Consider the following 18,946-nt stretch of genomic DNA (forward strand, 5'->3'; position numbering starts at 1 on the left):
TGTATTTCAAACTTTTAAACACTTGATGAGCAGCTTTTGTGTCATTTCCACTTATGGTTTTCCTTATACAAATACAAAATGTGTTAATACTTGCATAATAGTGCAAAATGTCTTTATGCGTGCTCAATAATCCAGGTAAGGAAATCAGTAAGGTGAATCAGTTCAAACATTGTGTCCAGATGAGCTGATTCACCTTTCAGTGATAATATTGCAAAGTTGCAGGCTCACACAAGTTGGTGAATGGGATCATGGGATTTGGCGTCCATAATTAGCACGTAAAGCCAGTTTCTTAGCTCTGTCTCAGAGAGTCCTACTGACTTGTAAACATTAACCCAGACACCTGAAGATGCCACATAATCCACCAAGATTTCAGTTTGGAGAGAGATTGATAGATACATGTGGACTTTCTGAGCCATATTCTCATTTTTAGGTCAAAACATTTAAAGAATTATTGTTATGTTTTGTATTGATAGATGGGGTCATTGCTGTGTCAGATTTTATCATTATAAATGTTTATATCCTCTGAAGTCAGATTTTCTGGTCATCGAGTTCTGCACAGCTGCAACTCCAATTTTAATTTTCAGCTTGCATGCACAACACATTTGGTGTCAATGTGGACTGCTGACTAGTCCAAAGAGACACAGATTAATTGGATGTTGTTTCAATTCACAGCAGGCATGCCAAACAATCTCTTGATTCAATATGTTATTAAACGCCCACGGATATTTCAGAAGACAGTACCAGCTTTACCGGTGTTACTTAATACTGATACCACGGGATGAGTTTATTCTCTGGGAATTTGCACTTCCATGTATCAGAACATCGTGGTCCAAATTTGATCTTAAAAAAAAGGCTTTGATTTTAAAAAGCACCTCAAAATACTGTGAGCGGTGTAAGGTAGCAACTGCTGTACAACAAAAGGATCTTTCTTTGTAGTAATGATAAAATCTAAGTCTTCAGTTCGGTGCTGCCCCACCGCCTATGAAAAGATGTGTTCCCCCTTTGTCCTGCATTACACAAGCCCTGGGCTCGCCACACACAGTGATGCACAGAATCAGTCGCCTGCATGTCTCTCAGGCTCCTGCCTGCACTCCATATTTATTGACAGGTTTGATGTACTCAGTGAGTGGAAACTATGGGAGAATTGGAGTTTCAGTTGTCTACCCCCAGGCTGAGGGCTCAGTAATGGAAAGATTAAAAGTGGCAGTGAACCCCCCCCCCCCACCAGCCCCAATGAGAGACAAAATCCCAGCCCCCCATCCTCACTCTTGCCTCCCTGTTTTATTCCTAACCCCTCCACTTTTACTCTCTACCAGCAGTGTTAAATAGATTATAAGGGATTCACCTATTTAAAGGCTTGAACAAGAGCTTTGCGGTTTATTTTTGGGTTATCCAACAATAACAGAACTATGCTGGTGGTGCTTGAGGCAGCAGAAGGAGCTAATTAAAGTAAGTTACCTTCATATTTGTAGGGCAGTTGGTGTAGTAGACCGGCCAGCTCCACCGCCTGTCCACTACTGCCTGACTAGATCAGCTACGCGTGGCCTTTGACGAACAAGTGCAACTCTTCGGGGCCTAGACTCTCATCTTTTTTTTTCTTGACTTGACTCTCAAACAAGCTCCACAGCCAATTTTATCATGTCTCTCAGGCTACTGCCTGCGTTCGTCATGGACAATGAGGAAGATGATGATGGTAACTTCACAAAATGGATGAGTAGTTACTGGGGTCATGGAGCTGAAACCGGACAGTCCAGAGAAAGAAAGCGTAGTTTCAGAAGACCAGCAAAAACACGTGTTGATCGAAGATCATCTCTCCCCTGTGTGGTAAGGACCTTCAGCATTTAGTGGTTATATTATGTGTCCTGTTGGATTGGAGTTTTATGCAGAGTGTGGAATATTTGGATTAAACTACAATATGAACAGTAACAACATTATGAAGAGAGCTTGGTTAAGCATTTTCCAAAAGTGTTCTCTTAACAAATATATGAGAATCAAATGAAAAGATTGTGTTTATCCAGAGGGCTGTGCTGTTACAGCACCAGATAACATCACTAGCCTACGATATGACTAATCAACAAATGACCTACATACCTATATTTATAATGATATAATGTTGCTCACTGCATTTGATATGTAAAATACAAAAAAGGAATGCATATCAAAGAATGAGTTTGAAAAACAAAGAACTAATGACAGAAAAAAATACTGTATGGTTTGTAGTCTGTACTATGCATACATGAAAAACAAACTTTGCCTTGGGGCTATGCAGACTATGTGGATCGATTGAATTTAATAACAAGCTGCTTTGACCTGTTAGCTCTCCAGACCAATGATGCATCAGTAATGCATGTAGATGCATAAGTTTATGGCCTTGTAACATTTTTTTTTGTGTGTGGGTGTGTGCACACACACAAACACACACATGCTCACACTTAAGCATTTCTTTATCACAAATCAATTGGCAACAATTGATTTAGTATTGCTGCAACTTAGGACTGAGCTCTTTTAAAATATTGTACTATCACAACGGTGCAAAATCACATTAAAAAGTTCAGCATGACTTAATTACTAAGGTCTCAACAATTACTCTTTAGAAGTCTAGTAAGCTGCAGCTGAACTGTGTCCCATGAATATACTTTAGAGAAAAGTTTGGAAAGGCATCTCAATCAGACAGGGTTCGTTTTTACCCATATTTTGACTTAAATCTATTGGTACAACAAGACTACCCTTATAAAGGATTTCTAAATGTTTCATAATTAGGTTATTAATTAGGTTGTAAACACTTTAAAAATCATTGATAAACAATTATAAACAAGTTATAACACAGTTTTCATAAATCAGTGCGGGCTCACTATTTGGCAAGATCAAGATACTGCTACACTTTTTAGTTATTCTGTTAAATCTCAGATCTTGTTAGTTGCTAGCTAAGTAACCAATGAGATCTGAGGCTTTACAGTACATATAAATGTGGGCTCACTAGTTGGCAAACAACCTGTCACTGTCGCCCTGTTTATCTGATGTATTATAACAGATCATTAATGATTTATAAAGTGTTCACAACCTAATTGATAAACTAATTACAAACATTCATAAACCCTTTATAAGGGTGGTCTTATTATAATGTGGTACCAATCTATCTAATTCAAACAAGTCATTGCATCAAAGAATTTGAGTTACTGTACACTTTGCAGAGATTACAGTAAAGGAGATGTCGTTATTATATTATTTGCAGACTTGCACTGCTTTCCTCTGATGGTTAAGTTTTCCAGACAAATCGGGACGTAGCTTTGCATTAGGTCTTATGATTTCAACATACTATAGAGTTGGGGAACATAGATAAGCTGAAGAAGTTCTGCTTTTCGCACTGTAAAATCTGTTGTCTTTTAAACATATACTTCTTGCAAGACATGTTTTATTTCAATAGAGGGCATCAGATTGTGTGTGTGTGTGTGTGTGTGTGTGTGTGTGTGTGTGTGTGTGTGTGTGTGTGTGTGTGTGTGTGTGTGGCTTGACTCGTATTTTGTCTCTACCAGCTAAAAGATCCACAACTAATTACAAACATAAAATTATTCTTCAGTCCTGGCAGTGCCCTATTAAAAGAATTGGTACCATGATCATACATTTTACAAGATTCTTTACAAAGAGCATGCTTTAATGACATTACATCACAACATTACATCATGGTAGAATCAGGGGTTTTCAAATAAGGAAATCTCTAACCGTGGGTTGAATACCACTGTACCTTGTTTGCTTTTGACACATAAACTCCTTGAAGATGCTATGTCTACGATTTGTATCATCACTTCTTACTATGAATTTAGTTGTGACCCCTTCTTCTTGCCATCATACAAACAAAACAAAAAAAATACCAAAATGATTTGGTCTGCATTTTTGCCAGTTTTTTTTTTTTTTGAGCCGTTTCATTTGATTCCTTTTGAAATAAACTGACTGTGATGTTTGGCATCTTACATCTAGGCGAAGTAACAAAAACTGTGTCTCACAGTGATATGAAAACAAAAGTGCATCCTGTGACTTTTAATTCAAGCAAAAATTAACATAATATGCAGTAATGTAAAAAAAAAGAAGAAGCACATCCTTATTGCCTTCATATCACTTAAGTGTGATTAGAATTAGGTTCTGTTTGCATGTTTAGTTGACCTCCTGCACAAGAACAGCAGACACTCGACAGTTTGGTCTGTTCAGTTTTGTGGTAACACAGTATGGTGTGTTTAAGACAACCCGGAAGTCGTAAATTTCAAGTTGGAAACTTCCAACCTCACAAGAACATTTTCTTTACTCAGAAAAACAAAAACATGGATGCTGTCAAACGTGTCATTATTCCATCTGCAGCATTTTTGAGGAAACTAAAATTATAAACTGGCTAGCTAAATTAAGCGGCTGATAGATAATGCATTGTAATTTAAAATTGCTGTGAAGAATGTGAAACACATGCTGCTAACACATATGACATAATTGCATACCCAAATATGCATCAACGTGTAAATAAAAGCTTTCCTTTCTTACCCTGAACTACGAATGCCGCCATTTGTTTTGTTCCACATTTTCTTGCTGTGATGTGTCTCTGGTGCTCAGGCTGGATAAACCAGAGCTCTTAAACGATATCCGAATTTCCGACCTGTGATTCAGAATTTGACGACCATTCACTTTGTATTTTCACAATATCAGTCTTGTTCTTTACTATTTCCATGCTATCTTGAACACACCAAAAAGGCACACAAGCTGTCTGTGATGATCCCAGAGAACTGATTGCGGCTGGAGAGTCTCACAGTAAAACCATTTCCAAACAACACGAAGCGCATCATTCCAAAGTAAGAAAGAGGATTTACAAATGTAATCAGAATAAGGGTTTTCAAATGGTCAAGTCCAGACTTTGACCTTGACTGTACTGAAAAGTGGTGTTGGGGACTTACCAGAGCTGTGCATAAAATAATTCCTCAGATATCAGTGAGCTGCACTTTTGTTAGGCGTAAGAGTCCAATAAATTCATAAAGAAAACAGTTCCTTTAGATTATTGTGGTTTAAGGAGGTACTAAAAGCTGCTGAAGCATGGGGTGTACTTGCTATTTTACTTAATGTTTCTGCAGACTGGCTTAATATTTTTTGGTGTTGACTCAATGATGGGAAAGAAGGCCCACTTTTGTCATATCAGCGCATATCTGTGCATTTTATTGCTGAAAAATATAACCGAAGGGGGTGTCTCTGTGGCTCACCTGGTAGAGCGCGTACCACATATGGCTGAGTCCTTACTGCTGCGGCCTGGGTTGGAAGCCCGGGCCCTTTGCGGCATGTCATCGCCTGTCTCTCTCCGCTATCAAATAAAATCAGTTTTATTTGTATTATTAAAGGTGGAAAATGCCTATATATATATATATATATATATATATGTATAATCCAGTGAATCAAGTAAATTCTTTATGAGACAGTACAAGCCTCTTTCTTGCCATAAGCAATCATCAGCTGTCCACAGCTGGTGATTGCTTATGGCATGAAACAGGCCTGTACTGTCTCATAAAGAATTTACTTGACCCATTGGATTATTTTGCTCCTTATTTGTGAGCACTTTCCCTACTATTGAGTGTTTCTTTTAAAAAAAAATATATATATAGTATATATATATATACACACACACACACACATATGCATATACACACACACACACACACACACACACACACACACACACACACACATATATATATATATATATATATATATATATATATATATATATATATAAAATCCAAAATGAAAATCCTTAACGTGTGATTTTATTCATGATATCAGCTCTATCGACTGTAAGGATTTGGTGGGGACTAGATGAGAGTTAGTTATTTCCTAATATATTAAACCATAGCTTCCAAAGAGGGTGTATACACCTTTCACATCACTGTCAACAAGCTATTGAATGGGACATTTGAGGATTGTTGTCCAAGCTCAGACTATTTTTCCACATTTTCCCTGCCGTGAGTCACAGGATTTTAAAATGAGTTCACTGCAAATGCCTATGTGATTCCACCATCATGTACTTCCCTTATCGCATTATGCATTCCTTTCCTGATGACTGTGTGTGTACTACCTACCAAATGAGAACAGTCATAGAGACTCAACTGTTTTTCCATGGTTAGATGAGCATGGCAATGTTAGGTATGCAATGTAGCCCTCTCAGACAGTAGCCATGGCTGTAGAAAGCTGTTCCTTAGATATTTTCATACATCTGTACTCAATGCAAAGGTATTTTCCTAACATCAGCATCCATTTTGTTTTCTTTTTTCCAAACACAGTTTCTTGCATTGTCATTGGGCTTCAACTGAGCTTCATTATCGTTGCATAGCCATCGTAGATCACTCTCATCAGGGAAGAGACATATAGAAATAAGATTCGTTAACATAGTAATTAAAAGCATTGGAGCACTGGATGACCGGTGGGCCAAAAACATACCAGAATATTTAATTCACACAAGCAGCAAGATTTCTCATTGGTGTTTCCTCTGTGTCAACCATAGCCTCTATAGAAGTGTTTTACAACCAGTACTAAAAGAAATGCAATAAGATTACTGTTGTTATGTAAAGAATAAATGAACTTACATGCTTGAGTCAAGATGGAAAACAACTATAATTAGCTTTGTGCTTTGCCAACAGGTTACTTAGGAATATAACAGGTGAATAACCCCTTTCACAGACAATGCTCAGCAGAGTAGTCTGTCTGGCGTTTAACCACATCCAAAAACCTTCTTCAGATGCAGATTCAAATGAATCAAACAAGAACCAGAGGAAAAAGGACTTGCACTCTAAATCAAACGCTCCGTAACAGATTTGTTCCAGGTTCTGATGAAGACTGCATTCAATTTAGTTTGTGAGTCCTATGTCTCTCAGCCTGGTAATTTTCTTCCCTTGGTTTAAATGTGTGAATCTTCCTCTCTGTGTTGCCCTCAGTCCCAATTAGACGCCATGAAGCTGAACAAGCTCCACGCGGCTGCTATGGCCCCTTCTCCCATCCACAGCAAAACCAGGGAAGAGAAAGGGGAGGTCAGGCCTCACCCCAGAGCACGCCGTGCCTCCTCAGATGACAACAGCCGCCTCAAGACGGCCATTCCAGAGAGCCGCATCTCCACTATCCCTGAACTCACAGAGTCATTTGAGAAACGACTTTCTTTACGCAATAAGAACACCATGTCTCTGGTAAGGGGGTTATTAAATTGTCTTTGCACTATGCACTTAAGGACAAGCAAAATAAATAAATAGATAAATAAAATTATAGATATATAACTTTGTTAAAAGAAACACTCAACGGTAGGGAAAGTGCTCAACAAATAAGGAGCAAAATAATCCAGTGAGTCAAGTAAATTCTTTATGAGACAGTACAAACCTGTTTCATGCCGTAAGCAATCATTCACTGGATTATACATACATACATACATACATACATACATACATACATACATACATACATACATACATACATACATACATACATACATACATACATAAACAGTCTATATATAAATATATATAAATATAAAGTTATAAATATAGAAATATATAATTATATTTAGGTATATTATACATATAATAAATATAAATAGATAAATATAATGTTTGTAAATATTATATTTATACATATTTATATATGAATATATAATAAATAAATATAAATATAATAAATATAGGTTATAAATATAATTATATTTATACATAAATATATATAAATATAAAGTTATATATAGACACAAAGTTTTTTATATATAGCATTTTTTTCCAAAACTGTCAATAGTATTGTGAGTGCTCGACAAATGAGGAACAGAATATCAACACACACACACACACACACACACACACACACACACACACACACACACACACACACACACACACACACACACACACACACACATATATATATTTATATATATATATGGACATGGAGAAGGCTTATGACCGTGTACCCTGGGGCACCCTGTGGGGGGTCCTGCGGGAGTATGGGGTACCAGGGCAGTTGCTACAAGCCATCCGGTCCTTGTATAACCAAGGTGAGAGCTTCATCCGCATTCTTGGCACAAAGTCAAACACGTTTTTGGTGGGTGTCAGTCTCCGCCAAGGTTGTCCCTTGTCTCCGCCAAGGTTGTCCCTTGTCTCCAATTCTTTTTGTGAGTGTGTCCGTTTCAGGAACCTCAGAATTGTGTCTCTGCTCTTTGCAGATGATGTGGTTTTGTTGGCTTCATCAGAATGTGACCTCCAGCAGCTGAGTGTGAAATGGCTGGGATGAGCGCCAGCGCCTCCGTATCTGAGGCCATGGTTTTCTACCTGAAAATGGTGGATTGCTCTCTCAGGGTTGGGGGTGAGTTGTTACCTCAAGTGAAGGAGTTCAAGTATCTCAGGGTTTTGTTCACGAGTGAGGGTAGGATGGAGCGGGAGATTGACAGGCGGATTGGTGCAGCATCAGCAGTAATGCGGATGTTGTACCGGACCATTGTGGAGAAGAGGGACCTGAGCCAGAAGGCAAAGCTCTCAACTTACCAGTCAATCTTCGTTCCAACCCTCACCTATGGTCATGAGCTTTGGGTAGTGACCAAAAAAGGGTGAGATCACGGATACAAGCGGCTGAAATGAGTTTCCTCTGTAGGGTGTCTGGGCTCAGCCTTAGAGATAGGGTGAGGAGCTCAGACATCCAGAGGGAGTTCGGTGTAGAGCTGCTGCTCCTTTGCGTCAAAAGGAGCCAGTTGAGATGGTTTGGGCATCTGATTAGGATGCCTCCTGGATGCCTTCCTTTGGAGTTTTACTGGGCACAGCCAACTGGGAGGAGACCCTGGGGTAGACCCAGAACTCAATGGAGGGACTATATGTCCAATTCTTGTACCTGTGTTGATATAGTATGTGTGTGTGTGTGTGTGTGTGTGTGTGTGTGTGTATATATATATATATATATATATATATATATATATATATATGGCAGAGCTCTAAAGTTAAGATGGGTTTAGCAAGGTTTCAGAGGTTTGAAAATGAAAACAAAAAACAAAAACAAAAAAACTACAAAAAACTACAACAAACAATTTCAAGTACAACATATGAATGAAAAGTTCAGAGTTCAGCCCCTGCAAGTCCCGTTCAGATGGATCATACCATTTTACTTCCGAATGTAAGCTGCTTGCAAGTCTTAAGTCAAATACACCCTCAGTATGCCTACTAAACGTATAGAATTTGTCTGCTAAATGCAAATTCACTTCTTGCTTGGACACAAAAACAGTATAACTTCACTTCTATGACCCTGAGTGTCCTTGTCTTTATTTCACATGACTTTGGGCTTGGTAGTCCATGGGCCAGACGATATTTCGGTACACTCAAGGTGGCAAAACTTACTTATAATTTTTAAAAGGATCCATGTCTGTAGATGATATTTTGGTTTGATAACCATTCCTGAGTGGCAGCTGTATCACAGTTATCAGCTCATGAAGTTAACCACCCGCTAAACTAAATTGCATTTTAGACGCTGGTGCATATCCTGGTTTAGCCTCATGGTCAGGACATTTTTCAATGTTCTATAATATTGTCTTTGGTATCATTTTAAAGGGGACCTTCTTAGCTTTCATTCAAGCCCTGTTGTGGATATTTCTCACAAATATAGAGGTCACTTGAGCTCTTCAACCCATCAATAACACACATCTTTCTGCAATTTTCGCCTAAACTATATACTTTCTTTTAGCCCTGTGGCATCTAGGAATATCAGGGACACAAAACAAAAAAACTGGAATACTCACAGGACTGTAAAGATTCAGGAAATGTATAATATACCCATACTATTTCATTGTGTGAGGTGATTGTGAGCCTTAAATGAGAACTAGACCAAAGCCAGTTAGGTCACAAACTGGTCTCTATACATTTGTTTAAATACACAATCAAAATACATGATAAAAAGGAATACCATAGTGAGTGAGGTAATGAACTATTTTAATATTTTAAACAACATTGACATTTACATATACTTAGTCAATGATACATGTAATCCCATATCATTAGTGGGTATATGTAATGGTAATGGGTATATGTGAATATGGTTACATTATTGTTATCAAGCTCTGGGTAACCAAGTCCAGAATCAACATCCTGTGCATCAATAGACTACTACCACAGTAATACCATCAGAATCATCACACTGTCATTCATCAAACTGCTCGTTTCTCTCATCATCTGACTCCCCAAGTTCAAAGTCCAGTTCTGGACCATCCTGCTGTTTTTGGTTACTGCAGGTCTGTAACCTGCACATGTCTGTGCATGGAAGTCCATTTGACAGGCACATGCAGCTTGGCATTTTGCATGAATGCACACACTTGCATGTTAGCATTTCCAAGACCACATCTGGTGCAGGTGGGGAGCGCATCCAGTAAATGGCCAGCTTGCCTTCATCGTCTGTCCGTCCATACTCAGTAGGGCTTGGCACCACAGGGCTAGCCTGCAGACAGCACTTCCATATTGCTGCCTGATAGTTGGCTCGTTGAACATGCATAAAGAGACAGTCTCTACATGGTGGCAGCTGGCTGGACTCAACCTCTCCCCTTTTGGTGCAGAAGAGCTGGTAACGCAGTTTGTTCACCTCAGCAGTGCTGCTATTAGCAACATACATCCGACAGGTGAACTGCTCAATTTTCTGGAACAGCTCATCACTCACATTCCATGTCTGTCCCAGTTGACTAAAAGTCTCTTGGCAGGAAGTGTGCTTTCTCACTATCTTCAGGGCATTCAGCTTCCCTCGACCAGCGAATGCACTGACAGTGTCGCAGCCTGTGAAGGCATGTAAGCCAATTAGGCTGTCACAGATGCTGTCTCCAAGTGAACTTGCCAGTTTGGTGATGTCGACAAACTGTGTGCGGTTCTGAGTCCCACACTTCTGGTAGATGGGACAGGTGATGTCCTTCTGGAAGCCAAGACAAAGCACCATGACATCAGTGTCCTCAGCTGTGATGATAACTGACTTTGAGCCCGCATTTGCTGCATGCAATGCATGCAGGAGCAGACGGGTGTCAGCTTCTTCATGTGTGGAGTGCAGTTCTGCTGCTTCCTCACACCCATCTTCTGTCAACTTGTAGCAGGTTTCCTCACAGGTCATGTACAACACCTTGCCATGCAGCATAGCTCTGTATCGTGGGAGTTTCAACTCTTCCACCAGAAACTTGATGAGACTGGTCTTGTTGGAGGAACTGCACAGAAATTTTCTCCACTGCTGGACGTGGTGTCCCCCTGCAAGATTCTTGTACTGGAGAGTGATGTCTCCACCCCGGTTCAGTCGTTCAGCATCTTTGATCGAAGTCTGGTGATAGACATCAAAAACAACATCAATCCTCCCACTCTGTGCTCCCTCATGGAGGACCTGGGTCAAGGCTGACTCTGCCACCTGTGCAAAGGTTTTGTTGTTGCCATTCATTTTTTGGACCAGGCTCATCCCATCAATGATGGAAGTAGATGGGATTGGGATGTCTTCTGCAGGAGATACATTCTTTTCAAGCTCTCTGGCAAGTGCAGCCTTGTTTGTTTTTCGTAAGGACCCATCAGCATTTGCCAGTGCCCATGGTAGTGGGCCCAATGGGTAGGCAAGGACATCCTTCAGATTCACCTTCCTGCTTTCAGCCACCAGGATCATGTGACTGAAAAGGTTTCTATCTGCCTTCAGAACCACATCCTGTGCTTTCTTTCCATGAGCTTGTTTTGTGCTGACATTGGAGAATGTTTTCAGACTTTGCTTGGTCATCTTGTCGTGGAATTTCACAGGTGGTGGGTCTGCATCTAACCCTGTTTGCTGGAATGCTTGGTAGGCCTCTTCTCCTTTCTCAAGAGCTCTCAAGAGATCTATGGTCACATCAGGTGGAGCCATGTTGCCAGTGGAGAGGCTAACCAAATCAATCTCATCAGGGGACATAGGATTGAGCCAGTTATTCTCCATAAGGTCCATGAGAGACTGGACATCTGCTTCATCTCTCTTGATCCTTGGACTCTGTAGATCTAGATGAGACCATTTGCACCTGCCTTGACCTGTCAGGTCTCTCAGCTGTCTGAGGTACATGCTTCTATACTCAGCTGTGAGATAATATTTGGTCACAGCTCCTGGCTTCAAGCTGAATCCCTTTGTCCCTCCAGCTGTTTGGGTGTCTTTGTTCACCGTTTCTTCTATAGCTTGGTCAACAGGGATTCGGCCAAAGGGATTGGTGGAGCCCAGTTGGACTGAGAAGCCTCCTTCCATGAATTCTGTGTACACATCTGGGTGTGTGATGGGCAGCTCAGACATCTGGGCGTAGTAGTAGGGGAGGTAGCGTGCATAATTCATCCTGTCATAAGCAAAGCACCATGGGATCATTGCTCGAATGCTAGCCAAGTGTAGCATCCAGTCTCCCTCTCTGGATGCTCGGATGAGCCCCAACAAGATTTCAACCATGTCCAAATAGGACATCCAGAAGTTCGAGAGGCTGCCGTTTCCACCTCTAAGGAACTCACGGTAGACTTCAAATAGATCCATGATGCGTGTACAAGAGCTGTTCTCGAGGACCTCCTTCAAAGCATGTTGTGAGACTTCTTTCCCAAGGCTGTCAATGGTCTTCAGTGTCTCATTCAGGTGAACCATGTCATTCCTGTGAGTTTCTTCCAACCAGGACAGGAAACCATTCAAGGTCAGTCGCATGAGAGCCTCATACAGGAGCTTGTGTAGTCGCACTGCCCTGTTGTACTTGCGGCCATCCATAACACCAGCAATTGAGCCTTCTGCAATCATGCCAGACTCAATGCAGAGGTCTTTGAGTCCAGCATCTTGGAAACGCTTTCCTATTATTGCCAGCAGTGTGCAGATGGTGTGGAATACCCCAAGCCTAACGATGATATCATGGAACTTGTCATGGTGTTTCCATGTGATCTTGACAGCCTTCGCATACAGGGCTTGGTCAAAGACACAGACAATCTTCCTCAGGCCTAAGCACTGCATGATGCTCAGTGACTGGTTAAGCACCTCGTTGACAGTAGACATTTGTGTCGCTGGAGCATTGATGGTAGGCAGATAGCCTATATTGTCGGGGATGACCGTCATCTCTCCTCGAGTCAGGATGTTGAAGCCTGTCCAGCTGCTGACTGACTCTTCTTCTTGTTGTGACATGCGTGCTAGGACCCAAAGAAGGTTTTTCTCTCTGGCAAGCTTAGTATTGGCTGCAGTATCGGCATCTGACTTTTTGCTTTGTGGTGGCCCTACCCGTTGTCCAGCATTGTAAGTTGGTAACATTGGTGGGGGTCCATCAATGCTTCTCTTCTTTGTTTTGGGAACAGTGGGCATGGGTTGGACAGGAAGTGGGCTGACTGGCTTTGCTTGCACAGCAATCCCATTGACTCTGTGAGATGTTCCCTCACCACTGACAGTTTCTTCAAGACGGTCGATATTGTCCCAGGCTAAAGTTGTGAATATGCCAGGATGGATGTTAGCTGGAAGGGCAATGCCACTCCCTGATGACGAGAGTTTCTGGAGACACAGGGCAGTGTTGATCTCTTCCATCTGTGAATAGGACACACTGTGACCAAGTCGGTTGAGGATGTTTATCAACTCTACATTTCCTGTCAACGATTTGACACTGAATGGCAGAACAATGTGCTTGGAAGGCTTGGTATTTCCACATGTCACTGCATATACTATGTCATGGCCAAATGACTGCAGAAGGCACTGCACTCTCTGGGATGCATGATCAGGATCATTTGAGCCTGTGAGTAGAGAGTACAGGAAGATAATGAGCGACTCTGAAATGGTAGGACATTCTGCTTCTGGTTTGACTTCAGGCGGCCAGGTTTGAGGAACATCTTGACTTTTAATGTCTGCTCTCAATTTGATGGCTGCTTTGGCTATAACATCTTTTGCACTGACACTTTTCAGGGTCTGCAGCTCCCTTTTGAGAGACTGATTTTCTTTGGCAAGTTCCCTCATGGACAAGTTATCGGGATAGAGGAGGAATTTTCCTTTCTCATCAGGGAATATCTGCAAGGCTCCAGCAAACTCACTCTCCAGGTTTCGCCTTATGTGCTTCTTGGTTGATTCCTTGACTTGGGCAATGCCTTGGGAGTTCATTGAAGCTACCAGTCTAGAAGAGAGATCAGTCATTGTCATCACTTGAGGATTGCCAAAAAGCTCCATCCTGATGAAGAGGAACAGCTCATTGTATGCCTTATTCACAGCAGCTTCATACTGGGCTGCAGCATCATCATCTTTATTGCTGGCAACCTCTCCTTTGGAAACCTCTTCTTTGGTGTAAAGTCTATAGCATGACCTGTGGTAGTGCCCTTCAGCTGCTACAAGGTCTCTACTCACAATGGCAATGATTCTGCTGTCCCTTTTCTTTGTGGCTGCACTCCTGATCTTTGCATCAGCTCGCAGTTCTCGACACTGCACCAGTACTTCTCTCGTATTCTGTCTCTTGGAATATTTGCTGTTTTTCTGACAAAATATGCACTCTGCATCATAAGTCCTAGATGTACTTGGAGCATGTCGAGCTACTCTCTTAGATTGTTTCTCTTCAGCAGAGACACAACTTTTCTTTTCTTTTGCAAGGAGGCCATCAAGAATTTGCTTCATAGTGAAGATACTGCGACACTTTCTGTGGTAGTAGATTGCTGGAATCTGTCCCTCAGGAATGTCTTTTGCCAGCTTCAAAACTGGTGCATGATTTCGTATCTGAGCTGCCCTGAGCAGAGTTCTCCATGAGTCGACACTTTGTAGTGAAACCAGCTTATCTGTATCATCAGAACAGTGGATAATGCACTCCACCCGTGGGCGCTTTGGTATTGGGTAAAAACTTGCTTGTTCACCAGTGGCCATATTCAGTCAGTTTTCACCTGCCACATACAAACAAATACATGTAACTTAGGTGTATGAACACTACTAAAACAAAGTTTACTTTGCTTCACCAGCGTCATATTACCATTATTTATCTTACATAGCCACAAATAGATACATTACCTAGTTGCTATGCAACAGCTGTATTTTGTCCACATGAGGCCGCTAAAATCAACACAAGATGAAAGTTCCTCGTAGCCACTTTAACTAATCATATTAACATATACATTAAAAGAACATGCTAACATTATGGGAAATTAGCTTACAATCTTCTCCAGAGTGAGACAAGAAGATAGATACCAGTTTCCTCTATATGTGTTTAGTAGAAAGCTATCTGGCTGCACGTTAGCCTAGCTTAGCACAATGAATGGAAGTACACAGTACTGGTTATCCTTGGTTGTTGGCCAACTAAGAACTGTCCCAGAGTTTAAGCTAGGCTAATCAGTACCAGGGGTGTTGAAATGCTATATTTGTAAAAATCTGGGCAAATACACAATCGTGAGAGGCACAGAAACAGGTTTCCTGAAAGAAAAATGAAATAGCTGCTCATTTGGAAAGGTTATCATGTATTATTTTACTTCTGTTAGTGTACCAAATAAAATGGCACCAGTGAAGTTGTGTCACCTTGGGTGATATCGATATCTGGTCTGACCCATGGACTAACTGGCTTTGGTCTAGTTAGTTTCTTAGTAATAATGCCCTTCTAATTTAAGGTTCACAATCACCTCACACAATGAAATAGTATGGGTATATTATACATTTCCTGAATCTTTACAGTCCTGTGAGTATTCCAGTTTTTGTGTTTTGTGTCCCTGATATTCCTAGATGCCACAGGGCTAAAAGAAAGTATATAGTTTAGGCGAACATTGCAGAAAGATGTGTGTTATTGACGGGTTGTAGAGCTCAAGTGACCTCTATATTTGTGAGAAATATCCACAACAGGGCTTGAATGAAAGCTAAGAAGGTCCCCTTTAAAATGATACCAAAGACAATATTATAGAACATTGAAAAATGTCCTGACCATGAGGCTAAACCAGGATATGCACCAGCGTCTAAAATGCAATTTACTTTAGGGGGTGGTTAACTTCATGAGCTGATAACTGTGATACAGCTGCCACTCAGGAATGGTTATCATACCAAAATATCATCTACAGACATGGCTCCTTTCAAAAATTATAAGTAAGTTTTGCCACCTTGAGTGTACCGAAATAGGAAATTTTGGGCTCTGGCCCATGGACTATGGGTAATGTGAGTCGGCTGGAGCCTCATGGAGGCTTTAATGAAAATCCAATTAACTTCATTGTCATGGTAGGAGAATTTCAATAATTCTTAGAAATCCTCATGCTTCCCTTATTTGTTCAAAAAACAGTATTTTCAATTCTAAAACGATTTAACTACTATCTTTCAACTGACAGGACAGACTAACTGTCCTGGAAATGTCTTGGTGAGTAATACTTTATAACGTCATAGAGTCATCGTGCAGAAGGCATGTGCACCTTAGATGAGACTTTACCGCTCTCTAAGTCCTCTACACCAAACACTGTGGCGTTGCCATTGAGATTGGATGTTATCATCATTGGTCAGAATGAGAACAAGTCTCATTGTTATCAATACTGTGTGTCAAGTTTGAAACTTAGCTAAGACTGACATCCGAAATGACATTTAGAAAAGCCTGAAAAGCAATAAACCCTGCAGATGACTTAATTTTAAAAAAATTTCCAAGGTCTACTCTTAACTGCCTGTCTGATTGTCTTGTCAACCACATGAGATTCAGCCAAACAGAATTCATCTATGGGATCCTAATCAGTTTGTGACTTGATCACATATCCCGTTAACTTCATTTGGTATAAACTGAGTATTGCTACTTTATTTGAAACACAACTCAGCAAATTAGCACCTAAGAAGGATTCTTTTTTTTTCTACATTTTGTTGTGGGGTGTGACGATCTACAAAATAATGTTCATTCGATATAAATCCTTTACATCCTAATAGTATTACTAGTTATAGCTCAAATTGCTTTTCTTTGAACTTATGTTGTGCTACAAAGTTCAACTTTACTCACTATTTTGATTTTCTTGAGATCTGTACAGCATTGGAAGTACAACAATACAGTACAATTGGGAAGAACAATGCAACAAGAATAAATCAGTATCATATGACATTAATGTCATGCCACTGTACTACACCAGTTCTATTATTTACTTGGTTTAGGGAAGACAAAGGCTAAGTTAATGCTTGTTCATTTGTTTTGCAGGGTGATGAAGATAATTTGTGTCTCATCTGCCATGAGGACCTGCGAAATGGTGGAGGGGGAGTCCAAGAGCTGCACTGTACACACCGCTTCCACAAAGAGGTAAGAAATCTTTTTCATCATGGATCAATACATATGTTATTCCACCTTGCTTGTATACTGCGCTGTCCTGCTCTGCACAAAGGTGTCTTTCTTATTCGCTATCCATTCCCTGACCACATCTTATGTTCACTCACTTCCACAAGTATGCATGTGAGATGTCAGGTTCATTGTGCATGGCTACCACGGCTGTCAAGGCCTTCCTGCAAACTTTACCCCCCTCAACACTTTTCCACAAGTTGAGCTGGTCTGCAAACCCATCCACACCTAAACCCATCCCAGCTGCTGAAGTATGGAGTCCCCAAAATAGCTTTGCTGTGGTTGGAGGACATGACACTTATATGATGTTTTTTGATCCATGGGTGTGGAAGGCAGCGCGGAGGTTAGAGCAGAGCCGGTTTGGTAGTAGCAGTGCGACGGCCTCGTGTGAGATGTGGAGCTCCTTCGATCAAAGAAGGAAGTCAGTAGACGAACCCTTCGGCAAGGAGCAGAAGTACCTCACACCCCATCGCCAGCTTTCGCTTCGGAGACATCGCTGATATCAGATAGAGCAAACATCCGCTGATGTCTACACTTGGAAGGAGTGGGTGAACTGTTTGTATCAATGGGCCAAACGTTAGGATCTTATTTGACCTTCAGATGGTGTGCAATTGAAAATATTTCCACTCTGTGGCCTAGAGAGCGTGCTGGATGCTACTGTCTAAGAACTTGTGGACCCAGTTATCTTGGCTGGTGTTAATAATCAAAATCAACTCTTAACTCATACTGTTTGTCTTTGTTGGCCTAGGACTCACAATCTCACTTAAAAATAAATGAGTTTCTGAAAAGCCTTGATATTTTAACCATTTCATGGTATCCCTAATAGTTTCAAGAGTTTCTCTATGCAACAAAAGAATACATAAAACTAAGAAATGAATCATCCTGAATAAATTAGCTTGTGTTTATCTGCATCCATCATGAATTATTTGCATTAATCATATGTGCCTATGTATTATGACCTTGACATTTTCATAAGCAATATTAGAAAATATAAATATTTAGTTATAAGTCATGAGTGTTACATTTACAATGTTATAGAGAATTATTTAAACATGTCAGTATACCTACAATGTTAAATACAGCTAACCTTTTAACATTCAGTTAACTTATAACACATATTGCACTCTTGATAGACTAACACACTATCTTTCTGATTACATTGATTGAATGTTTATATTCTATAATCAATATTAAGCGACCGCAATATTTTCATGTGACCACTTCAGAAAAAGCTAATTTGTTGAGAACTATGTTTAAAACACAAGTGTTTAGTATCATTAATCATAATGATTGCCAAATCATCTACTGTTCCGACAGCTACTAGATGTGTTTCATAGATCAGCTGAGAATATCCCTGTGTGTAATTAAGTGAATGTTTTCCAGCCAAATTTTCCAGGCATCGAGATCTCATTTTCTAAATAGTATTTGATAATTTGCAAAGAATTATCCTCATGTTGTACACATTACGATGCCCCAAAGTTGTTTATTTTTTATGTTATGCATATTGAATATTCAACTAACAAATGTTTATATTATTGCTTTATGTACTGTACCCTTAAAGAAAAAAGTCAATAAATAGACTGTCAATGGAATCTATCAGTTCTTGCTTTGCATGATTTCTCAGGAAACCAAAGGGATTTGCTCCGGACTGTGTCGCTAGTTTAACTTGAACCTCTTAAATTATAATGTGAT

At 40.3% G+C, this 18,946-nt stretch overlaps 1 protein-coding gene across 1 annotated transcript; it reads left to right on the forward strand.

Annotated features, from left to right (window-relative positions):
* The first annotated feature begins 1,445 nt into the window (after positions 1-1,445).
* On the forward strand, positions 1,446-17,754 carry lnp1 (leukemia NUP98 fusion partner 1). Its single transcript, XM_056276813.1, has 4 exons — positions 1,446-1,824; positions 6,954-7,199; positions 17,120-17,218; positions 17,362-17,754. Exons 1-4 carry the CDS (start codon positions 1,639-1,641, stop codon positions 17,752-17,754), a joined length of 924 nt encoding a protein of 307 aa, XP_056132788.1. The 5' UTR covers positions 1,446-1,638.
* Positions 17,755-18,946: the final 1,192 nt, after the last annotated feature.

Source organism: Lampris incognitus, chromosome 3 (assembly GCF_029633865.1).
Source record: "Lampris incognitus isolate fLamInc1 chromosome 3, fLamInc1.hap2, whole genome shotgun sequence".
Classification (NCBI taxonomy): domain Eukaryota; kingdom Metazoa; phylum Chordata; class Actinopteri; order Lampriformes; family Lampridae; genus Lampris; species Lampris incognitus.